The sequence below is a fragment of the Melopsittacus undulatus genome, chromosome 8 (assembly GCF_012275295.1).
Source record: "Melopsittacus undulatus isolate bMelUnd1 chromosome 8, bMelUnd1.mat.Z, whole genome shotgun sequence".
Classification (NCBI taxonomy): domain Eukaryota; kingdom Metazoa; phylum Chordata; class Aves; order Psittaciformes; family Psittaculidae; genus Melopsittacus; species Melopsittacus undulatus.
In genome coordinates this window covers 20,209,143-20,233,865 of record NC_047534.1, presented here as the reverse complement: position 1 = coordinate 20,233,865, position 24,723 = coordinate 20,209,143, and the positions used below count along the sequence as shown (strand labels likewise).

Sequence of the window (24,723 nt, the reverse complement as noted above, 5' to 3'; positions counted from 1 at the left end):
ACAACCGCTCACCACCCGCCAACCGATACGCAGCCCAACCCAAGAAGTGATCTAGCCCTTCCAGGTAACTCTCAGTTTACATCCTGAGCATGATGTGCTGTGGTATGGAATATCTCTTTGGTTTGTTTGGGTCAGATGTCCTGTCTCTGCTTCTCCCAGCTTCCCCTCCTCCCTGACAGAGCATGAGACTCAGAAAGCCCTTGGTCAGACTAAACATTTGAGCAGTAACTAAAAACATTGGTATTATCAGCACTGTTCCCAGGCCAAAAGTAAAAAAAAACAGTGCTGCACCAGCTACTAAGAAGGAGAAAAGACTGCTACTGCTGAACCCAGGGCAATAGCATATAGCTATATTTATTACACGTTCTTATGAGATTTCATGGGGGTTTTCTCTAGATAAGTCGGGACCTGAAATCTGACCAGGAGAGAATGTCAACTTCCACTTAAAAAAACATTTTGAACTTCTATAGAGTGTGGAAGAATGCTCAAAATATTGAAGCAGAGAGCAAAGAAAATCCTCACACAGATCTTGTAAAACTGTTTTTAGGTAATGGACAGTGGTATGTCTAGTTTCTGAACACTGATGGAAATAACAAAGTCTCCAGCCATTACTTGGCCATTTAAGCCTTCCGACACTAGCAGCATGTGAACTTTCAGCTTGCTACATCCATGTTTCCTTCCTGCACTCATAGTTTGGGTGGAGAGCAACAGAATATATATTATATGCATAACACATATGTGTGTTATATATATTATAGCATACAGGAACATGAGGGGAAAGAAAAGACAGAAGAACATAATGTTACAAAGTCAAAATTATTGGGAAACACTCAGTTGTCAAAGAAAGCAATTGGTGCTGCTGAAAATTAATTTTTTAAAATAAGTTAACCAAATTCTTCATGCAGGTAGTGTCTTTACATGCCCCAGTGTTCTGCAGCAACATCTCTGCTCACCTCATGGCCCGGCTGAGTTTCTCATAAGTCATGCTGCTGTTGTTTTTCTTCTTTCCCCAGAGCTGAGCCACAGCTTCGGATTTTAAAAATCTGAAGACACCTTCTGACCGATCTTCCCACTTGATTAATCCTGGGTTTTTCTCAGGATTGAGAAGAATATCTCGAATAAATTCCCAAAGGTGAGTTCCTCGAGGGTCTGAAAGAGGATAGGGGGCAAGAGGAAGGAGTATCTAAAGAGGCTTCCAGCATATGCTGCCGTTTTTATGTCATGTTCTTACAGTGTGCAACATACAGGTGGTCACTGCTTGGTAGGGACAGGCCATAGTCTTGGAGCGCAGGACCCCTGCCTCAAAGATAGATAGCTGAAAAAACACTGACAGCCTTTACACTGAGGTTGGAGGTGTCAGCCTTTGGCAATCTGAGCCCCATGGTGGCAGATAGGAGCCCCAACAACCAGCAGAAGTAGCACGCAAACCACCCCCTGCTTCCTTCTGCCTTTAGCATTGTTTCTGCCCTGGAGATAACACGTTTAAGTCTCCCCTTCATCTCATTTGCCCATTTTTCCTGATATTCTTCTACAGCATGTCATATAACCTGATATTATCATGTGGTATGTGAAAGAGCCAAGATAAGCTTTTAGAAGACAGACAGAAGGCAAAGGAGGTGAAATGCTCTTGACATCAATGAGTATTGGTTCCACATCTCTTAGATAGGTTTAAAGAAGTAAGAAGGTGTAGAATAGAAGGATAGTGACAAAACTGGCCAGCCAATATTGCATGTGAAAAGGGTTTAAAAAAGTTTGGCTGTGATATTAGAAAAGGCAAAAACAGATCTCTAAGTTCAGCAAGTAGACATCCCAGTTTCAGTGCAAATTTCTCCCACAGTTTCTGTAGAGATGGCATCAGAAAGCCCAGGTCAAAAAAATAAAATATTAAATAAATCAAACAAGTCAGATGCAGTAGTTTATGAATGAAGAATAACAAACACAGTGATGAGGTGGGCTAGAAAGATAGCAGTTATTTGGTCTGACTTCAAAAATATGCAAGGATATTTAGACCAAATTAAGGAAATAAACTTGTCAAAGACATGAAGGTAAAGAGAAAATGGTATACAGTGAAATATCAATTAAATCATTATGTTTCTTTGTAAAAATTGTTTTCTATAATCAACAGCTTGTGGTGGACCTACTCTATGTGGACATGTGTAACATACTCAATAGATCATGATACAGAGCAATAATGATGAAATTGGAAATTATCATGCCATCATGGCAAGGTGACCTTTTCCATATGACAAGGCTGTGATTGAGTCATAGACTACCTCAAATCAGAAGGGACTCATAAAGATTATAGAGTCCAACTTCCCACTCCACGCAGGACTACCTAAAACTAAACCATATGACTAAGAGCTTTGTCCAAACACTCCTTGAACTCTGTGAGGCTTGGTGCTCTGACTGCTTCCTTGGGGAGATTGTTCCAGTGACTGTCCACCTCTCAGTGAAGAGACTTTTCCTAATGTCCAGTCTGAACTTCCCCTGATGCAGCTTCATTCTATTTCCTTTTGTCCTACCACTGGTCAGCAGAGAGAGATCAGCACCTGCCCTTCCATTGCCCTCCCTGAGGAAGTTGTAGACTACGATGAGGTCACCTCTTGGCCTTCTCTAAGCTGCACAAACCAAGTGACCTCAGATCTTCACAGATCTGTCTTCAGACAAGTCCTACCGAATCCTTTCATTAGCAACCCTGACATACAAACACACACACAAAAAAGAAGCAAGATATCTGTCTGCAAAGAAGTTTGGGAGTTCTGGCTGGGCAAAGTCCCAGAGCAGGGTAAGAAGAGGAGTCAGGAAGAAACACATAATCTGAAGACCAAACTGAAACAGGGTGAAATCAATTAGTACAAAATGCAGCAAAGGTCCAATATTAACACTTTCTGACACAGATAAATGATGCAGGATGCAAAAGACACACACAAGATATTTTCAGCATTAAAATCTCAGCAAAGTACATAATAGAACTATGTCCAGAAATCACAGTTCTGGTAACATGTCTTCAGAATCAGATTGAATCAGAACTAGAAGATGAGGGGAGTGGAATGACTGTCAGATCAGAGGGGAAGAAAGCGGCAGGATTGAGGGGCAGGTGCTTGCTTGTTATGACATGCATGAGAAGTTCTACAAGAAGATTCTAAGCAGGGTCTCTGCGGCATGCTGCACCCGGCAGGCATAGACACAAGCATGGCCATGCACACACAGACCTTCCTGATTTAGTCCTGGGTCTCCTTCATCATTCTTTTACTCCAGTCCACCAGCCCAGCTCAACATAGGGCAGAGGCAACTGGTTTCTGGTTGCTTCCCCATAAGCCCTTACTGATAAAAATTTGAAAAGCATAACAATACTGATGCAAAAATCATGATAAGCAAACAGTACTAGAAACAGATCGTTGGACAATTCAATTACAGTAACAATCTAACCACTTTTGCTTTTGAAATGCACCTTTTTCCCTTCTGAAGGGAATTTGCTTTCAGTGTGTTTCTTTTCCTTCAGCCAATCAACCATTATAAACACGGATGTCGACTTACTGTGCTTCTTCGTGTGGGATTTCGGTATATGGTCTTGCGATTTTTTCACATCTGAAGACTCTGCACAGAAGGAAAATGAAACCTATTTGTAAGTTTGATTAAAGGCTTTCCGTTGACTCTCAGGTTGAAAGAAATATAACCACAAAAAAAAAAGAACAAATATCTCTTTTAAAGGTAATCACTTTTCAGAAGGTAATCTAAGTGAAAAGGAAGGGGGAGAGTTTTGTTTTCTGTACTATATGTTAATCAGCACACTTCATAAAGAGACCGTTGATGAATAAAGAATGAATCCAGAGGTAAACATTTGGCTTCTGAAACCTAAATTTGATTAACAAATACCTCACCTTATGCTATGTGTGTGAGAGAGAAAAATAAGACGATCACGTCTATAAAAGGAATCCTGAATTGTCCCATTATGTCTTAGACTTTGCAGAAGCATGTATCTTTGGGGGCTTATTTGTTTCTGAAGTGGTGATCTAATGTAAAATGTATGCGCTGGTACCAATGCACAGAACACCTACCTGACTAAAACGTAATGAACTGGCAAAGCATTGTTGTTTGGGGGTGGAGGCAGGATGGGGGAACAGGACTGCACTGGTGGGAGGTTTTGGCAGCTGGATATGCATATATTGTTCTGTGGCTCGGAGCCATAGGAACAAGCCATTTCTCATCAATAGTACTTTATCACCTGCAGCCAGACAGAGGAGGAGTAGAATTTCTGGCACAAGCACTTCTACAGAAATGAAGGGAAAATAAAGTTCCTCCTGTTCATGACTGTAACCTACCTCGCAGTCTGCACGTTCAACCCTCCTGCCCTCAAACCACCACAGCTTGGCTCTGCTCTTGTCATTAATGAATAGCTTTCATCTGATTGCTCCAAGTCTCACAAAATCTGTGGGATAGTCCTGAGAGGGAGCCCGTTCTGTGTTTGCTTTTCAGCATACTTTGTGCCTGAATTCCATGAAGTGAAGCTTAAGGTCCCACGCATGTTTTCCCAGCTTCTATGAATGCATGATTATCATACTTTTCATGGAAACTGGGAATTTGCATGGGAAAATGACTCACAGGAAACATTCATTTGCATAGAAACTTGTTGGATTTGCACAAGCAACTGCAAAGACTGCATGTGAAAAGGTAGATGCAAAGCTATTCACACACTCACTTTATTCATACATAACTGGAAACGTAAACTGAACAGGTCAGTGAGGATAAGCCTAATCTCCATTATTCTGAGCCTGACATAATTATTGTCCTTGACCCCCAAGCAGCAAACATTTTGCCTGTCCACTCTCAAAGAGCAGGGAATAGCCTGAACCTCACTCAGCTTGGAGGGGGAAAGCAAAATGAGGTTTGTTTTATTGCCTTTCCTCAGATTATAATTCCCCTCGTGTTATCAAAATCTGTGGAACCTCCAAGCAGGACCAGTCCTTTATTTTTCCTCTTATATAAATCTGTCTCATTTTTAAATCCTACAATTCGCTTGCAAATGTTTGTTATGCTCCACTTAGCTGGAGATTTATTCTTGGAAGTTCAGTTGCCTTCTGCCTAGTTGGTGATTTATTCTGGATTTCAGCTGTGTAAATAGCCTCCCGCTCTGCCTCCGCTCCTACGTGGAGACCGGTTTCAAACATGCCATGTTAGGAGGCTGGGGCCTGACAGATGAAAAGAGTTACGATGCAGTTTCAACAAAGCTGTCTTGCAAAACTTTTGACAAAAGGTTGCACAGTATTTGCATATGATTCAGGAATGAGCCATTTTTTTACGGGATATACAAATTCAGTTTTTACAGGAGGCTGTGCCCTTGGCGTGCCACCCTAGCTCTAGGCTTAAGCAGTCAGCAGGTAAACACACGGTGCTAAGATCTTGACAGGTCTCCAGTCCTGTCGGAGAGCTCTAAAATCCTTGTGGCCATCTTGTGAGAGTGGGTGGAGGTGGCAGGGAAAGCAAACAGAGTACTTGAGGTATTTTAAGGTTTGGTGGTTTCGTCTTCTGGTCAGGTTTTCTCTTTCGTGTTTTTTTCAATTCATGGCTGAGTGCACTGATTTGAACCATAGGTCACTCAGCAAGCCTGGCTGTTGCTGGGAGGCCAGTGGACACAACAAACAGGCAGGCACAGAGACTGTGCTGCAGAGACATAGGTCTGCCCCCAACACAGAGGTAGCACTTGCCAGGCTGTATCTACCGCAGTGTGCTTGCCTTTCTCATTGTCCCGTGATTCCCACTGCTTTCTCTCTCGGGTCTGTTCACTCAGCTTTCTAAGGAGGACCTGCCTTCCGCTGGGCACTATGGCAAACAGGTTTGCTCTTTCTCTTGCCCTTTGGCAGGCAGATTGTATCTGCCTCGTGGAAGCACAGTGCACGGGTGAAGGGGCATGGGGTGCCTGTCCTGCTCTCCACTGAGACAGGCACCAGCAGGAATCCCTTCTGCTGGTGCAGCTGGGTAGAGGGCTTGCTGCCAGGCCTATGGCTCCCCAAACCCAGCCCCAAACCTAGCAATCTACTAAGCATGAGCCACTTGCTCTCTAGGGAAACACAGCCAGTTCTGGGAAGGAACAAGGCACTCAGTTACCCATACTCAGTTACACCACAGAAAAGTGTGATGGAGCTGGAACATCTCGTCTCTCTGACACTAACACCTTCCCCTTTGACTCAGTCACTTTAAAAGATATGTGGAGATTGCAGATTATTTGATCTTCCTTTTTTTGGCAGCGAAGCATTTCTTTAAAGAAAGCTATGCACAAATGATAGTTAAAAGAACTATCAGAATCAGTATTCATAGAATCACAGAATGGTTTGGGTTAGAAGGGACCTTAAAGCTCATTCAGTTCCAAACCCCTGCCACAGGCAAGGACAACTTCCACTAGACCAGACTGATCAAAGCCCCATCCAGCCTGGCCTTGAACACTGCCAGGAATGGGGCATTGCTTAATTTAAAATTACTGGAGGCTCAGATTCAATCCTACAACAGAAGACGACACAGACTATTACATGTCAGTAGCTCTGGGACAAGTGACAAAACAATTAACAATATAATTACAAGTTCCTTACCAGGAGGCTGATGACTAGGTGTCGTCATAGAAATCTGAGAACGACAGAATGTTTTACTGTCCAGTAGTTCTGGGAATTAAAGAGAAGACATTTAAAGTAATAGCCTCAGACAACAATAAAACTATCTCAGAAATACATGAGGTATTGCGATGTTAGTTACCTACTGTGCTACCATAGCCACTGTCATACAGGTAATTCTCTTCTTTCCAGGACACCATTAACGATGGATCTGAAGGTAAAAGACCAAAAGGAAAAGCACTTGAAGAACATTTTTTCAACACAGAGGTGAATATTGAGCACTGAGAAACTAACAAATGTTCAAAAGCAAAGCTGTGAAGGGAAGAAAGAAGTGAAGGGGCTGTGCAAGACATTATTTCTTTACACCCAAATTATGGATGGGTTTTTGCATATTCAGGCAAATTTACTTACACAAAACACCAACTTTTCGAAATAATGTCGTAGACTCTTCCTTTTAATCATAGAATCATAGAATGTTTTGGGTTGGAAAGGACCTTAAGGTCATCTAGTTCCAACCCCCCTGCCACATCATTTATGCCTGCCCTTGAAGGGGGGGTCTTATGCCAGATCAACTCTAATTCTACCCAGTTCAGCCCCTGCTGATTATGACAGTGCTTTGGTCCCCTAGAGATTAAAGTGCTCTCAAATATCTAGTAAACAGGAAGATGCTTAACATGAGTATTTCTATAATGGTAGAATTCAAAAGTCCCCTCTGAAACAGAGCTTCACTGCACACAGTGAGAAACATCAAAGCCCAATACTAGATGAAGGGCCATTTTACTCCAGGCACGTCATGTCTCCATCCTTAACCTGAAAACCACCTTCATAATTACAGAAGAATATTTTTAGTGACCTTCTAGTCAGATGGATCAATGTCAGCAGAACTGAAGTACTGCCTTCATGACCCCTACATTACTCAGGAAATTATTCTCTTTGCAGTGCATTTTTGAGATTGGAAGCCTTAAAAATCTCATTTTTTATTTGAATCCAGGTCAGAAAAGATAAGATAGAAGGTTCAGATTTAGGTTTTACTTATTTTTTTTGTGTCCATACAAATGAAATAAAAGAAAAAACAAAAATGAGTTATAGCTAAATCATCATGTTTGGCTGAGTTAACTCTTATGACATAGGAATTTAGCAGGCATGCGAAGTAATAGCTGCATGTTTGGGCATCCAGAGCTTGCGTTCCTATAATAGCACACACCCTTTGCTTGCTTTGACACCTGATCTGCCTAATGTTGCCTCTGAAGGCAGGCCTAACCTAGCCAGAACATGGGCAGACAGCTTGTGGTCCCATTTGTCTGTTTTCAGTACCCATGTCTTTGCAACTGCAACGGTCTACTTGAATGAGAACAGCTTCCCCTCTAAACCCCCGTCCCTATCCCTGCTGCCCCACAGGGAGTCCCTTACCCAGCAGCCCCAACCCTCCCCATGCAGGAGCTAAACCCACTTCCACTGCCCGTGACTGCCATTGCCAGTGCCCTGCCATGCCACTCCTGATCAGTGCAGCTTGAAGAACCATCCTTTAGAAGTGGGCTCTGACCTTTCTGGGCTGTGCCCTGCACTGTGTATCTCTACTGGGAGGAGGAACTAATATAACACCAAGATTTATAAGTCAGGACTTAAAGGATTACTTTAGTTTTCGATATGGCAAGCACCAAGGCTGATGCAGGCACATCACCCACACTACATGGGCACAGGCACGGAGTGGATTGCAGATTGCAGTGCTTGCCCACTTCAGGGGGAAGATTCGTAGTGTCCTGTCCAGGAAGGCTCAGCTCCTCTGCATTAGATGAATACATACACTGGCAGGACTTGTCAGAGACACTGCACACTACAAATCTGTATTCTTTCTGACAGCAGGTACTAAAATGTGGCTCGTGAATACACCCACATATAAAGAGACCGGGACTAGTAGGGTAGAGAACATCTGAATACGGACAGAGGTGCTCTGGCAAATGACCCAGGAAAATAATTGTGACTGAAGAGGAGGATTGAAACAAGCTGAAGTTACTTTTCTTGTTGAAACAAAGTCCTGGGAGGAAAGGGATTTAGCAATGAACACACTGGGGGAAAAAAGACTGTAACAGGAAAAATGGAGATTTGCTCAAAGCAAAATACTGCATAGGTTTCAGTCTCACTGAAATGTGAAGAAATTAAATAACTTTTTTTTTTCTCTCAAAATTGCTTTGTTTGGAAATTTCCTCATGTTTCAAACATTAACAGCACTTCACAACAAAATATTTTTATTTTCTTTCTTTTTTTTTTAAATCCGAGAGTACCGTGAAAGCATTTGTTCTGAAATCTGCTGAAGTATAGAATTAAATCCTCTCCAAAGCTGCACTTGCTGAGCACTGCAAACTGTTTTCCAACTCTGAACATCAGTATAGACTGCTGATACTGCAGAGGTCTCCCAGGAGAAGTGGCCACATGCAAATTAAGATATGATGGTACTACTGAATACTTCAAAAAGTAGACACTGACTAATATTTGTGTTACTTCTTTTATTCTGCATGATACACCTTCCATTTTATTTCACACCACTTTGATATATCTCTCTTGTAGTGAAGAGTTTCCCATTTTTCTCACCATCAAAAGACAAGTTACCCAACTGTTACTCACCTGTTTGCTCTGTCTTCACAATAACATTATGAGGTTGGTACATGTCACTTCCACACTGGCCTGCAAGAAAGCATATGGCAGATAGGCAGTATGACAAAGAGCACAGAGGGATCGAAAGTATTAGCTCCAAGCAGCAAGTGATACAGTTGATCCAGAGGGCTAATTCTGGAGTGGGAAACATCCGTTTCCCATGGTCCTTCAGACTTCTGCCTTCTCTCATATTAAGCAATTTACCAGTACAGTGAATGAATTATAAGCAGTATGTCAAACACAGCAAATGAGATCTCCCAGATTGGTGCCTGGGGAACTTAAGCAACTCTGAAGATCCCAGAATTCAGATCACCATCCGTGCATCTCTGCCTACTATCTATTTACCATTCCATTTTAGGTGCTGAAGGTTGCTGTAAAGCAGTTGTCCTGCTGTCCCAGCTGCCTGAGTGAATTCTTGCAGGCTCATACTGCACAGATGTTCCCCGTTGATATCAAACTCCTGGAAAGGTATGCAGTTAGCATCCAGTTGGTTGGTATCAAGCAGATGCTGCAGCCATTCCCAGACTTGAAACTTAGTCCAGTACTGCGGGTGTATTTCATGCCACTGTGTTCCATAGAAGCTGCTGGACACTGGAAAATAAAATAAGTATTTACTGCCTCTGTTAACACCATGGGATTATGCCAACAACAAGAAAGATCTATGGCAGAACTATATGCCCTGGAAGTCCACGGATCTATATTGTTTTCTCAGTCCTTAACACTAGCTCAGTAGCTATTGCTGGAGAAGGTATTGGGTTGTTTGGCTTGGGTTGTGGGGTTTTCTTTGCCTGTTTTCTTATTGAAAACTGCGAATTATTATATTATACCTCTCAGCAGATTATATAGGGATTTATTTATAAATGTTGGCTGAGTACACTAAAATTAATGGAAGATGTGTTACAGAAATACTGTTGAAAAGGGATATTGATCCTTATGGGGGAAAATAATTTTAGCGTCTCAGAAAAATGATGGAAAAGCCTTGCAAAAATCTCATAATGTGATGTGGAAATTTTCTTTGAATAAGGACTAGATATGAATTGTGGGGTTCAACCAAGGAAGGATAAAAGCCAAGGCACTCCCATATTGCTTGCCAGTAAAAGCCTATCAGTATGGTTGGCAGGTTTATGATAGAGCTCGCATTCTGATGAATGCACATTATCTCTGTAGTCAGGTAAGGCAATTGCTGAATGCAGTTGTAAAAGTAATTTTTAGTTACAGAAGCTGTATAATATTCTTGTTAGGATGTCTGAATCTTCTTTTGGCAATCTTTGAAACTGCTCTCGGTTACTTGTGTATCACTGCATGACAATAATGTCTGTGTGCAAATGAAAGAAATTGTATATGGGGGATACTATAATTATATAAGGGTAAAGATAGGACTGCTTTAGTCTGTCCTCACAGGAGTTCAGTGCAATTTATTCTTTGAGAAAGGAGGACAATGTAGTATGCCAGGCAGAGACAGCATCATGATAAAACGCTCACAAGTGCATGAAGGTTTAATGATGAGGGAAAGCGAGATTGAAGAGGTGGTTGAGTTATTTACAGGAGGAGAAAAGACTGCCATGACCTAGCTCTACAGTAGCCCCCCTCCAGGATATGGCATCAGTTCGTTCTTCGCAAGAAAAAGACTATATACACAGCTGTGAGAAATGATGGCAGCAGTGGATATTGCTAGAGGACCACAAGTAACAGAGTTGGTATATTTTAGGAAACCACCTCCCATCAGGCCTCACTAGACCTCATGTCTCTTCAGTTGAGATACAGGGTGCAGTCCTAGTTTCCAGTTAAACACAAAAAAAGCCCCACAGTTACTTAGGTTTGTTTATCATTATTTGCCAAAAAGGTCTGTGTCAGTTTGCAGGACTGTTTCTCATCCTCCTGTTGAAGGATCTGGGGAATGAGTGTCGAAAAGATTAAGTGCAGTATGTCAGAGAATAAAGATTTGATTCCCTGAAAAGGAGGCTGATATTTATTCCCATCACTTCAGAAGAGTAAAGGAACTTCAGAGGCCACTAGACTCCTAATGTAAAGGAGAGCCATTAAGTGAAAGAAAAGGGTAGTGAGATAAAAGTGGTGAATGATTGCAGAGGCTGGTCTGACCTTTTGGTTTCTTGTCCCTCTAAAACACAAGTGAATCCTAAGAATTTTCACACTGGAAACCTGAAAATAGACACCCCCCCCCCATTACCCTTCATGAAGTCATGTGCAAAGGGACACTCTGCCAGGACTTCTTTTCCCCACTAATCTGTTAGAGACAGGTCAGCACATTTATTAAGTGCATACTTATGTATTCCTGTGTATTTAGAAATTACACATAAAAAAGAACAGGAGTTTTATTCAGTAGGAATTTTCATTGTTAGTTTTGTTGCAGCATTATTTGGCTTAGAAGGACAACTGCAGGATATGTTTGTCTGCCTAGATTTTAAGTCTACCTGTCAACTGAGTGATTAAAAGAATTTCAATATTATATTAAACTGGTCATATATAGATATATGTCTACATCTGTATTTTTTATACTGAGGAAGAGAATATATATAAACACATTTTTATATATAGCCATATAATCAGAAAAAGCTAAGGAAAAAAAAAGTTTTCAGATCACAAGCTATCTAGTGCTCTAATGCCAGTTTCATTAGAAAGCTATGTTGTCATTTGAGCTGAAAAAACAAATACAGTAAAGGAGTAAGAGGGCTATTCCCCTGGAAAGCCAGAGTGGTGATTAGCATTGGAAACTAATGTTGGTTCAGAGAAGGTGTGAGGAGTAAAGAGAAGAGAGAAAGAATTCTGGACAGAGGAGAAATTTTGGCACTTTCAGAACTACTAAATTAATTTTAAGAAAAGGAACCATTAAAGAAATAGACCATAAAATGTTCACTTTCAGAAACAGTGTTGTGAGTTCAGCTTTTCACAAATACAGAAACAAATGGAAATCTTTCTTATCAGAACTGAAACCCCAGTAAACTAGCATTGCTGGAAAATAATACTTGTGCATGCTTGAAGGTGTAGAAACCCCTTCCCTACCTCCCCATAAAAAAGATAGCTTAGAACATTCAAATTCCTCCTACCATTGCATGTGGAATAGCCGTCTGTCCAGGAAGGCTGCTGGTGAAGTAGATTGCTGCTGGAATTGATACTCATTCTGCCAGCTCCTTCCAAAATCATGATCTGTAAGTGAATCAAACAGCTTGCTTAGTAAGTGGTGTCTAGTCCAAGAGGTAAATGGCAAACAACAAAAAAAATCCACTGAAGACGAAGTGAGGAAGCCAATTCCATTTGTAGAAGATACAATTGAAATCAAGAGCATGTTGCCACAACCCGTTTTCCACTGCCACAAAATCTCCTTATGATAAACATTACCATGATTGATTTGCATATGCAGGAAGCAAGTTTCTACAGCTGCCCATCCATAAATGAATAATCTGTAATCAGAAATGAAGCCGAATAAAGACAAGGCTCCTGACAGAGCACTACAGGAAAATTGCCAAGCACTGAGAAATTAAATACTAAATTATTTTTTTTTTCTAATTTAAAGAGAAATGTGGTTTAAATATTTTTCTTTTTTTTCTGGGTTTTTTTGGTGTTTTTTTCTGTTGTTTTTTGGTGTTTTCATTTTTTTTTTTAGGAAAGGGAATATACTTTTCAATAATTGCAAATGAAACTATATAGTTGTCAACAACCCATGTCCAGAAACTCCCTCACACAGAAGGATGCACATGTTAGTGCTGCAGGGAATTAAAGTTAGAGGAAATGTCTTGTCAGCTGACCCAGTTTCTTATCTGATCTGTGTCAGCAGTGTCTATAACACTTCTCAGTAGCAAATATCACAGATCATACATTTCAAACCATTGAAAAACAGATGGCCAAAGATCTTATGAGACAGCCATTGTAACAAAAACAGCATTTTGGAGTGACACCACCTCCAAGGTAGCATTTGCTAAGTGACAAACTTTCCTTTCTACTTAAATGTTATCATCAGCACCATGAGTAAAACTGGTCTTTATTTTATTTATACTTTAAAAAAAACCCAACAAAATCCTTATATGATATTTTAGAAAAATATCACGTATTTATCACATGCCTAATCATTCCAGTGAAGGTTTACAAAAATCCCCAATTACAGGTATTCTTGATATTTTACATTATCTTTCAGTGGTTTGAAGTTGCAAAATTTAAAAAATTTACATTATAACCATAGTTACTCTTCAAGAGTTTGTGAAAGGTATTAGTTAAATATTACAAAGGCTTCAGATTGTTATTCTTATATTAATACACAGTGGAAAAAACAAAACAAAACAAAAATGCCCAAAACAAAACAAGAAACTCCAAAACAACACAAAAAACCCAAATGCTGTTTAAAAATATTCTAAATTGAAAGCCAAAACATCTGCAAAAACAACATGTTAGCTATCGGGGTGGCATCTGCATGCAGCCAAGACTTCACCTTTGAATTAAAAAGAGAATGAAATACAAAACAGACATGTGAAAGTTAAAGTCACTGGTCTTGGCTGTTCACCCACTGAGGCCAATGAAAAACTTCCATTGAGGGCACAGCCTGAGTCCCTACAAGCTCAGACCGGCAGCCTTGTTTTGGTAGAAGAAAAGGACTCAGTTGTAATACTCACTGCCTTGGTTTTAAAGAACAGCCTGAAAGTTACCTGATTTGGTATTTTCCTATGTCAATTAAACTAAATTATGTAGCTTTTAAAAGTTACAAGTCTTTCTCTCTCTTCCCTTCCTCCTGTGTATATGTTTAGAGAGGGACAGGGGGAGATACTGGTTACTGAGAATCTCTTAAAAAGCCTTAGGAAGTTTATCAGCGACTTCAGATCAATAAATTGAAATTCAATATAAAGTGCATATTGTAATATCTAAAAAAGAAGTGAATTAACAAAACTAAGTTCCTAAAAGTGTTTTGTTAATTTATTTTTCTTGTAAAGTACTAGCAATAGTACTTTACAGTATAACCTAGTTCAGGGATTTTGTAGCTATGCAGAATGGCAAAATCAAACCATAGATGTCTTAACACTTTCTTTCCACTCTTAATTCAAGCCATTCTGGGACTCAGTGACCACCAGCAAGGAGAAATTAATTTTTCATAGCAGGTATGGGGGGGGTATAAAATATTGACAGTTAAGAGAGATACCTATTGTTCCACTTCGGCCAAGTAAAAAATGACTGTAATGTCAGGGGGTAAATCTTTTGCAAATTAGAAGAGAATACATTTTTTAGTCCCATGTTAGTGCCAAATGACTTTGTATTGTAAGGGAGAAGGTATAAGGAAGCATTTAAATTCATAATACTGATTATAAAGATGTTCAGCATATAACATGAATATAATTTATCTCACACACTTGATATATAATACATTTTAAGCAATAATGCATGTTTGACAATACACACACTTCTGAGATTGCTGATGATGTATTAAATTATTTATTAAAGTTGGGGTTTAATCATTAAAACAAATAGGTATGTACGAATGAATGAAGTATTTATGACAAAGACATTATGACAGTATCAGAGGTGAGATAGAATACCAGATATTCTGGGAAAACCATGAAACTGGAGGATTAACAAACACCCATAAGAATTTAGTTTGTTAAATTTGTTTCCTTTTAAAAATTAAAATAAGTACTAAATATTGAATTTCAACTTATTGACCTAAAGTCAATCAGAAGTTCAGAAGCCATCTCAGAATTTCAGGTACTGTGTTACATAGTTTTGTCTTCTGCAGCTTCTTCAGTTTCTGGAAGTCTACATAATTTTCATGCCTGATACTTGTGCAAATAAAAATGTGTCTGGGAAAATGTGTGCATATGAACTGAAAAGATTTCTGTGTTAAAGCTCCTATGTAATTTCACCCTGAAAATTCGGTTCAGGTAAACTCTCATTTTTCCCTCTTTATAATTAATTGTGTGAATTTCCAAACCAGAATATCCTATGACACTGATTCAGCAACTGAAGCTATGGATAGTTAAATAAACCAAATAATGTGTTTTGTGCTGTTTTTCCACCTTAGCAGGAACCAAAACAAATAAAAGGTAGAGATCTGAGAAGAAGCATTCTGACAGCTTTTCCCTAAATTTTGATTTAATTTTTTCCTTTAAAACCTTCTTCCCTGTTATGGTCTAACAGATAGCTACTCTCTACAGTATTCCTAATCAACATTAACAACATTTTCAGATGTGTATGGAATTTGCTTTATAAATTAATCAGTCAGTACATCCTGATCTTGAATGCTATATAAGTTATCTCAACCAGGATAACTTAATTAATTTCTAGTATCACCTATAGCAACAATTATGCATGAAAGCTAAAACTAGTAATATGATATTAATCACGGTAACAAGATGGATTTAGCTTTAAGTAGCCTGCTCTAGTGGAAGGTGTCCCAGCCCATATCAGGGGGTTGGAATAGGACAAACTTTAAGGTCCCTTCCAACCCAAAATAGTCTGTGACTATGATGAACCCAAACTTTCCCAAAGTTCTGTGTATTATCAAAGGTACTGGTTTTTTGGCAACTTGAAAATTGTCAAGTCACTTCCTTTATCTTAATGCAAGGGTGTTCCTTATTTGGAAATCATTCTAGCTCTTTGTTCAGAAGGAGTATAAAGTCCTGCTAACATAACTTCCACGCCTTTGCTTGGAAGGATACAGCATCACGTTCAAGAATGTCTTCCCTATGAAAACTAAACTGTGATTTTCTCCATTTCATACTGTATATGCCTTTCTTTGATACAAGTTCATGGAAGATTTATGCTTATAGCAGTGTCTCATTCCATACTTGGACAGATTCTGAGTCAGGATATTGGAAGGGGCGTGGTCTCCATTACTTTAAGGCCAAATCCTCAAATCTCCCTTGTGTACAGACAAACCTGGTTAAAGGGTGTGAAGCCTCAAGGGGAAGGACACATAATATGTTCAGTTTTCTTTTAATCATATGCCATGTATCAAAGCGAATGGTGGAACTAATGAAGCCTGGTTTCCTATGAATGTGTATCTTGTGGTTGGATTCTCTAGTGTCTAGTAAGATGTGAGCGCTGATTGAAGTTTTTCCCACGGTTGGGGCATTCATAATATCTCATTGTCTCAAAGGAGTGAGCTCAAGCTTCACTCTTTCTTTCAGGTGGAGTATTAATAGATTTTCCTGCCATACTTGGCAGCCAGTTTTCATTAATCCTGCAAGAACTTCATATCTTTGAGACTCCTACCCTCATATCAAATTTAATTAAAATTAGCGATGGGACCTAAAGATTGTCAGAGGCCAAAAGCAAAAGCCAACACACAGACAGAATAACTAAAAAGCCTCATTTCCTCAGGAAACCACGTTAAAAAGGGATTCTAGCTGAGCTGAGATTTCAGAAAACAATATAAATATATTGGGATCTGTCTCTTTACTAAGACATGGTACGTCATAAATGAAAGCACACATGAATATCATACATGTATATACACACATGCATTCACATACACATATGCCTCTGTGTGTGTGCATTGCAGGTACCTGTACATACACTTCCATTATTTTCCACTGAAGAGGAACTATCTCTGGAGTATAATCTTATTATTATTATAATCTATTATCTTACTAGGAGCATTGCACAGTTATGAGAGGAAGCTAACAACACTTTACTCAGTCAGCAATGTTAAGTACAGTTGTGCACTGGTGTTCAGCAATATTCTTTCTACAGAGAGTCTTATGAGAAGGGACAAATGCATCCAAAAAAAACTATCTTTTGCCCCCATTCATAGGAATGGTAGTCAAAAGGCGGTGGTATTCAAAGACCAAACCCTGAAGACCTCTCCTGCTGAAAGCTCTCACTGGAGTCAGGAATAGTTTTGCCTGAGCCACAACCCAGCAACTTGGCAGTCACAGGAGGTCATTTGCTCTGTTCATTTTGTCTTCCTTGACCGCCTGACCACTCTGAGCAAACAGCAGTAATGGAAAGAGCAAGGAGCCATGGTCTGCCGGTGGAGCAAATCCAGTGTTGCAGAAAAACATATTTACAAATCCTTGAACCTTGAACACTGTACAGTGCACGCTATGCAAATTGTTTTATTGCACTACAGGTGCGCTCAGAAAATAAATTACTCTGATCCCCATTTTCACATTCAACCCAATGAGTCTTAACATCCAGATAATGAGTTTTTCCTTTCTTTGAACCAGAATCTTTCAAGAATAGCTCATACTAAGTGACAAGAAAATACCAAAAGCAGTATGAAAGGTGAATAAGCAGTGCAGAGAAAACAAGTGGATCCTAAAGTACTACAACCAAAGTGATTGTTCTGACATTGATTTGTGCAGTTGCTTATGTTACAACACTGAACTGAACTAAGGGTCTCATTAACTACAGATATGAGAGGGTGTGGAGCCCATAGGGGAAGAGGCCTAAAGCCTTCAGGTTTGTAGAGATATGTACTTTATGCAAAACACAACAAAAGATGGCTAAGGCAGAACTGACTGAAACTATTAAGCTATGACTCCACCCTTAAGCTATGCAAAGTCTAAGAGTGACTTCTAGCTGAGACAAGCTCAATGCAGCTCCTCCTGGCGTGTCCAAAAGGGTGGATCTCTTTTGGCATATTTACCTATGGGATCCTTCCCCATTTTTCCCCTTTTACCATCATGGATGAACTTCAAATGTAGATTTCACCTGGGCCTATTCTCTTTGAAGTGTGTTATGTACACAGTGAAGACACAATCCCTGCTTTTCAGGGCTTGGAGTTTATGGAACAAGTATCTACAGAGAATGTTAAATATTTTAGATCATTACTGCATCTTGGATTACAGTCAAGCACTTAAACATCAATCTAAAATAAATGATACTGTGTAATAACTGCAGCTGCAGAGAAACAAAATCTGGATTGTAATCTTTTCTTTAAAAAATCAGAAGACAACTAAGTGGGTTGAGTTTTCAAGACAACAGAAACAAGGGACATGTACAACAAAGCAGGTGGACCCGCTTTACACACATGGGTACTTCAGAAACATAAACACATTGTACTTGTAATGTATAAGATCAATTAGTTGCTTTGCATTCTAACCACCTATTTTACATCTTCAGTGATGGTAAGGGCAGGCACAAACTGAATATATGAATGCTGAAAGCCTGTTTGCATTTTAGCATGTGCTTTGGGTCTTTTGAGTTTTGTTTGGGCTTTTTTTTTTGTAATTCTTATTTAGTGTGTGTTGCTACCAGGGCTCCAGGGTCTTATTCTAAGCAGTGTTCCTATACATACAGTTATGGTTGACCCTAAGATTGCCCTATGATCTCTATCTCTCTAATTTGCAAAGGTCTCAGGTTCATCTGTGGTGGCTCTGCCAGACCTCCAGATAAGATACCATCCCTGCCACAGCTTACTTTTAGATATGACCTTTCCTGCAGTATGTTAGAATCTCCTCTGGCCATGCAGATCTACATGTAGCCATCCCACACTTCCTTGGTTCTTCTCCTTTATTTTAGTGCCTCAAAAACAGAGAGAAGCTTCAAAAGAAACAACTCATCTGCAGTCCAATTCTCAGCAGCAGTCCACTTAAAGCTCAGTTTTGGGCCACTTTGCTATGACACATGATGTACCATTTAGATGACAGCCTGGCCTGACTGATGATAATCTCAAGACTCACCATTAATGTCATTGCAAACATACACCATAAATACTAGTTTCCAAACTTCTTGAAAGCTTTGAAGAAAGTCTGTATCAAGAAGCACTATGGTAACACTCAATATTTGTTGCATAACATACAGAATGCTTGATGTATTTCATTTTTAGTCCATCATGTGCACTTTTGGGCCACAGTAACAAAATGTGCTCACTGTTAGTGTGAAGTTCAAGGAATTATTTTTACAAAAAAAAAACAAATTCTAAATAATCTCCAAAGCTCTTTGTATTCAGGATGCTGGGTTGAGTCTCTGGGGCCAATCTTTTTCCATTATACACCTATTTGAACTGCACATTCCTATGCTTCTGTATTTTTGGCTTATACAGCTGTGGTTCATATGCATAAACCCCACCTTTGCATGTGCAAAATTGACTTTTGGTGAGCTTTCAGAGACTACATTCAGACCTTGATCATTTAATGTTGTGGGCTTTTGGAACGGAAGAGTTGGGTTTATTCTTTTGTTTTCTTTGAACCTTATATATTAAATGTATACATGAAAGTAGACTGAAAGACCAGAAAAAGGAAGATGAATAGAAAAGGAGGATTTAACATTTACCTACATTACAGATAGGATCATGATAAACAAAATCAAATAAAGCTTGATTGGAATCTTTTATTCCTGAATACCTGATTTTCATGATGCACTACAAGGCAACTTTTGTAAGAGATACGTGGTAGTTGTTTTAACATGTTCATATACATGCTTCAGAATCTTGCATATATATTTTAACTAAAGAGGAGCTTAGGTTGAAAAGTTAGGATCTAGATCTGTATCTAAGCTATACCTCTGCTCCAGGGTTTGGGTTTGGTTCTTATCTCTCTTTTAACAATGTAATTTAAAGACAAAACCATAGTTCAGTTTCCTTTTTGAGAGAGAACAAAGTTCACTTTATGAATGGAAAAAAAATTACTTGATGATATGCAAAGTTTCATAGGTTGTTTTTTCTATGACCCCTTTTTTCATAATCAACAATCTTCATATGAACTAACTTCAATTTTCAAGGCAGTCATTAGTATAATGAAAATAAAAGGGAGAATTTTAAAAGAGGTTTTGTTTGTTTGTTTGTTTGTTTGTTTTTCTAAATCAGAAGCAAACAAAAGGCCAACTGTGAGCAGAGTCCCCAAGGCATAGATGTGTCTGACAGTCTTAACTGCCAAAGGTTGGTACTTCTGCAAATTTTACCTATAGTTATGTTACCTTAGCAGGGGAAACAGTGAATAGGAACCTGCCACTTAATAAGGATCCAGTGTTTCAGATCCATGTTCCTTGCCACATCACAGGCTAGATGCACCTCTTCTTGCCATGCCACTAGCTTGCAAATATGAGAAAGAGAATATCATCACTTATTTCACTGTCAGAAAGATCATTCTATCTTGCAGAAGATCTGTGCACAGATCTGTATTATTAGTGGAATTGTTAGTCACAGAACTAAGACTAAAGCAATTCAAGAAAAGAATTTATTTCTTTATTTCTATGTTGGTGTAATTTTTGCATTAATGTATCCTCAGAATGTCTGAGAAAAGTGGTTTCATTTGCTAAAATATAGCAAAAGGCAGACTTTTTATTTTTCAGATTTGGTGCTGCAAAAAGTGGCTTTGACTAGCGTACGGCACTCCTTTCATTACAGCGTGCATCGCCTCAGCAAGTTCATGATCATTTGGGTCAGCCATTTTTCCTGAATATTTAGAAGTTATTTGCCATAGATTCATCAGTCTAGCCTCAGGGATACAGTCTTGGAAACACTATAATGGGAAAAACTGCCTTTGCTCTTTATTCTTTTTTCATCACTTAATACCACACCTCATGGAACAACTCCATACCTCCTTTCATGCCCTTCCTATCTCTCTGGTACATCCTTCCTCTAACCAGGAGCCAGCTCATCTCCCTAATCTCATTTTGCTAAACACCTTTCTTTTGCTTACGATACACTAAATATACAAATGGCCAAAAAATCACTCTAGATGGCCTTATAACTTGACAAGCCACATGTCTATAATTAGGCAAGAGCCTCATCAGCTAACAAAATATTACCATCATGTTCTAACACCTTCTCTCTTTCCCTTGGCTCTGGTTACTCAACCACTTCTCTCTGCCTTCCATGACAGCTTCTCTTTACATTACATTAAAGGCTAACAGCATATTGAGGGAACTGCTTTCCATACTGCTCATGTAGCCTGTGTGACTGTTCAGTTATTAGTGAATAATGACAATAATGACAATAATAACAATAATAGTTGTGTTTGTGTTCATGTTTGGCTCTTATTAGGTGTTGAAGTGTTTCTGACATAACAACCACTCAGATACATGCTGCTGCAGAGGCCAGTATTTCATTAAGTTTGTTTTAACCACTATCAATCACCAGCACCACTTCTCTTTTGTTATGGGACTAGTCTGGTTTTCAACAGTAACAACCACTAATTTGCCTGCTTCCCAAATAAAAAGATCTGGGTTTTCTCTTTTCCTTTTTGTAAACTGTTTTATACATTTTTCTTTTATAAAGGGCATCTGCTTTGAAACTGAAGGTTTCCTCTTTGGGGTTGGTTTCTGAATGAGAGCTAAACTGAATAAGTAACATGGGATGGAGACCTAAACCAGGAAAGTGTCTTGAGCAACATGCAAATTTTCCCCTTGGGACTACTATTTTTTACATGAATTGATTCCTTCAATCAACAAACTAATTGTGTTTCTTCATTAATTGCATGAGGGGAACAGCACAAATTAGCTAAGATGGGAAAGCTGGAAGTTGAGTGTAAAGTATTTTATCATAAATTAAGTAGCTTGCTGGAGAACTAATCCAGTAGATAACAGTGTTTATACTTATTGCAACCCAGTGCCTGACTAACCACAATCTGATCACACCCTTTTGCTGGTCTGATAGCAAAAGGATATTTCAAGAAGAAGAAAACTGAAGCAGCACAGGGGTCATGGTGGGAAGGATTATTCTGTACAGCCAGTGGGGAAGGTTTATATGGCTAATTATTAACTCCTCTGCCTCAGCTAGCCATGATCCTTAGTACCAAGCTGGGACTCATCAATCCCACCTGCATGACAGTTCCATTCAGGATGCCTGCTCCTCCTGCATTTGTCTCTAGATCATACCAAGTATCCCAAGGGAAACAGTGTCCCAGGCAGGCAGCTGTCACTGAAAATAGTTCAATGGAGCTCACTGACTCTGTTTCAGAAACCTGCTCTCAGACCATTACTTTGACTAGTGTTCAGCCTCGCAAGTTTATGTGCATTTAGTAAGCATTTGTTTGGAGCCCAGTCATATATATGTATATATTCTTCACACTGTATTTGTTGTGTAAAGAATAGGATACTGCAAGATCACTGTGGCATCTCACTCCACTGGCTGCACAAGAGCTGTCTCCTTCACCCCTGGGTGTAGCAGCAGGCTCACTTGCCCCACACACCCAGTACTTCGAGGAAGACCTGAGCCTCCCAGAGCTGCATGGCACTGGGAGAGGAGCTGGCATATGTGCTGTGGCTCCTTGATGCTCCCTGCTTTCACTAAAAGCAATCAGAAAACAGGGGGAATGAAGTTTCTTTGCTCTGCAGCCACCTGCTATAGGTAAGGCAAAAACCTGTGGGAAACAATGCCTCCCCACTTTGTAAAAGCCATGCTCAGCTTCCTCCTCTCTCTCTTGCCTGTGGTTAGAGGAGCAACACTTCCGTGGCGTTGCACCTTCTCACCTGGCACAGCGAGAGCTGCCCATCCTGTTTCCATTGATTTCTCCAGTGGTTGCGTTAAACAATACAATGGAGTATTTATGTGTCAGTGTTAGGAGCAGGTTATTAAGTAAAACCCACCGTAAATAGAGCCGTTAATTCAGTTGCTGGCATGGCTCTCTGTTATCTTCTCAATACCTCCCAGAGGGTATTAGTCTTACCCTTTCGTTTGAGTTGGCAGCAGAGTTATTTTTTTGCACCTGCTGCTCTACTCCGATAACAACACAGGTCAGCTTTGATTTGTTGGAATATAAACAAAAGAGCAAAGCCAGGCATCTGCCTCAACAGCCTGGGCCGGTTTGACGATAGAGCTTTTCCCATTTGGTTTTGTACAAATGTACTCTTTTGATTCTTATGTGAGCTCTCTCCTGCTTCCTAAATAGACCATTGCTACAGAGCAGCCTGGTGTCCGAGAAGAGCATGATACTGTACTTTTCCATCAACTAAATCCTCATCTGGTTACAGTAACACAATATTCCAAGACTTAAGTCAGATGAAGTGTCATACAAAATGCATAAAGAAAAACCAGCTGAAACACTGGTTCGAGAATTAGCAGAAAAAGGCAACAAATAAAGTGTAAGAAGTAAAGGGACTTTACTGAGAGGTAAAGAAAACCCAAAGCACTGAGAAGGTTTGTTTTCCCATATGAACTTCCACACACTCCAACTCTTTACTATTATAAAAAATAAGCAAAATAGTGCAGTCCATGGGAAGTAGGAACTCAGCTGGGAACTGGGTTGCTTTTAAATCCTTCTGAAAATTCAGCCTGCAGGGCTCATCTACTATAAAAGCATCTGTGGTGATGGAAGAACTCCTGAATCACTGACAACCATCCAGCAGAAGAGTCCAGAGACAGCAAAGACACAAAGCACAGAAATGAAGGAAGGAACTAGTATTACCTCCTTATTACAAAAAGAAAAATTGAGACACGAAGCTGAAATTATTTGCTTAAGTGATAGTCATATAACAAGTGAAAGGATAAGTCAGTCCAACTCATATCTTCAAGCTCAAGCTCCATTGCTATCCAGTATATCACATCTCCAGCAGAAATTTCAACATGCAGATGAGTTGGGAAGATCATGGAGGTTTTGAGGCCATAAAAAAGGTATTACATAAGGAAATAATTTTCTATAAGAGACCCATTTAGACTGAAACCAAGATTCTTCTATGCATCATGGCTATTATGCGCCTGAATGTCGTTAGCCAAAAAAAATTAATAATCTATTAATTCAATATATATTCAATAATATGGAAGCATTAAATAAAAATAAGTTGTCCTTGACCAATGTATGATCCTGAAAAGGAGCTAGAAATTCCTAAGTAGAGCTTGCTGAAATTCAGAATTTCTGTTCTGTGGAACTATAGTTATTTCAAAGTGGGGGTTTTGGGGTTTGGGTTTGTTGTTTTTTCTTCTATACTTTCTTGGAGGTTTGTATTGTTTGGGGTTTTCTTGTAATCGTAATGAAAGAAAGGAATTTTGAAAAGCATGTTCCTAAGCAACAGAGAGGGAGGATTGCAGTCCCAATCAACAGACATGTAAAAACCTATATTCAAGTTGTCCCAGTAACAAAAGTACAACTCAGCCTGTTTTGTAGCATTGTTTGTAGAAGACAGAAAGCATTGAATACCAAGCTAAGATATCACTGCAGACAGCCTGTACTGTCACCACAGAGCAGCTGCGCTGGAAGCAATAAACTAAACCAGCCTAAAATGGCCATTGTGCGCGTCGTCACCAAGGAACCTTCTCCAGATCCTCACCACAGTAATCCTGAAATGCAGCCTCTGTGGGCTACCAGATTTGACCATCTCAAATGCTACCTAGGATCTGAAGTCTGCAGTCCTGTTCCTTATCTTTCACTGGTTGCTGCCATTTCTTCTTCCTTATTTATTTTACTTCTCTTTTTCTAATTTTTGTTTCATTTTTTTAATCTCTTTCAGTTTTTGCCTTCTACTTAGACTTACTGACCTTGCTAAGGAAGCCCTTTTTACCACCACCATAAGCCTGTAACCAGTAAACCGGGCAAAAATATCATCTTCAATTATCTATCTATCTGTGGCACAATACTATCAGGTCTTA

The 24,723-nt window shown here is 39.5% G+C and overlaps 1 protein-coding gene across 3 annotated transcripts in view; it reads right to left on the bottom strand.

Annotated features, from left to right (window-relative positions):
* The window catches only part of EHF (ETS homologous factor), a 34,984-nt gene that overhangs the window by 3,891 nt on the left and 6,370 nt on the right, over positions 1-24,723 (bottom strand). For all 3 annotated transcript variants that reach the window (XM_031050310.2, XM_031050309.2, XM_005150622.3), the window contains exons 2-8: positions 12,320-12,419; positions 9,600-9,845; positions 9,225-9,284; positions 6,745-6,813; positions 6,585-6,653; positions 3,538-3,597; positions 954-1,149 (exon numbers count right to left, since the gene is read on the bottom strand). In XM_031050310.2, the coding sequence (XP_030906170.1) occupies positions 954-1,149; positions 3,538-3,597; positions 6,585-6,653; positions 6,745-6,813; positions 9,225-9,284; positions 9,600-9,845; positions 12,320-12,416 (797 nt within the window). In that variant the 5' untranslated portion in view covers positions 12,417-12,419. The remainder of the gene's footprint in view (positions 1-953; positions 1,150-3,537; positions 3,598-6,584; positions 6,654-6,744; positions 6,814-9,224; positions 9,285-9,599; positions 9,846-12,319; positions 12,420-24,723) is intronic.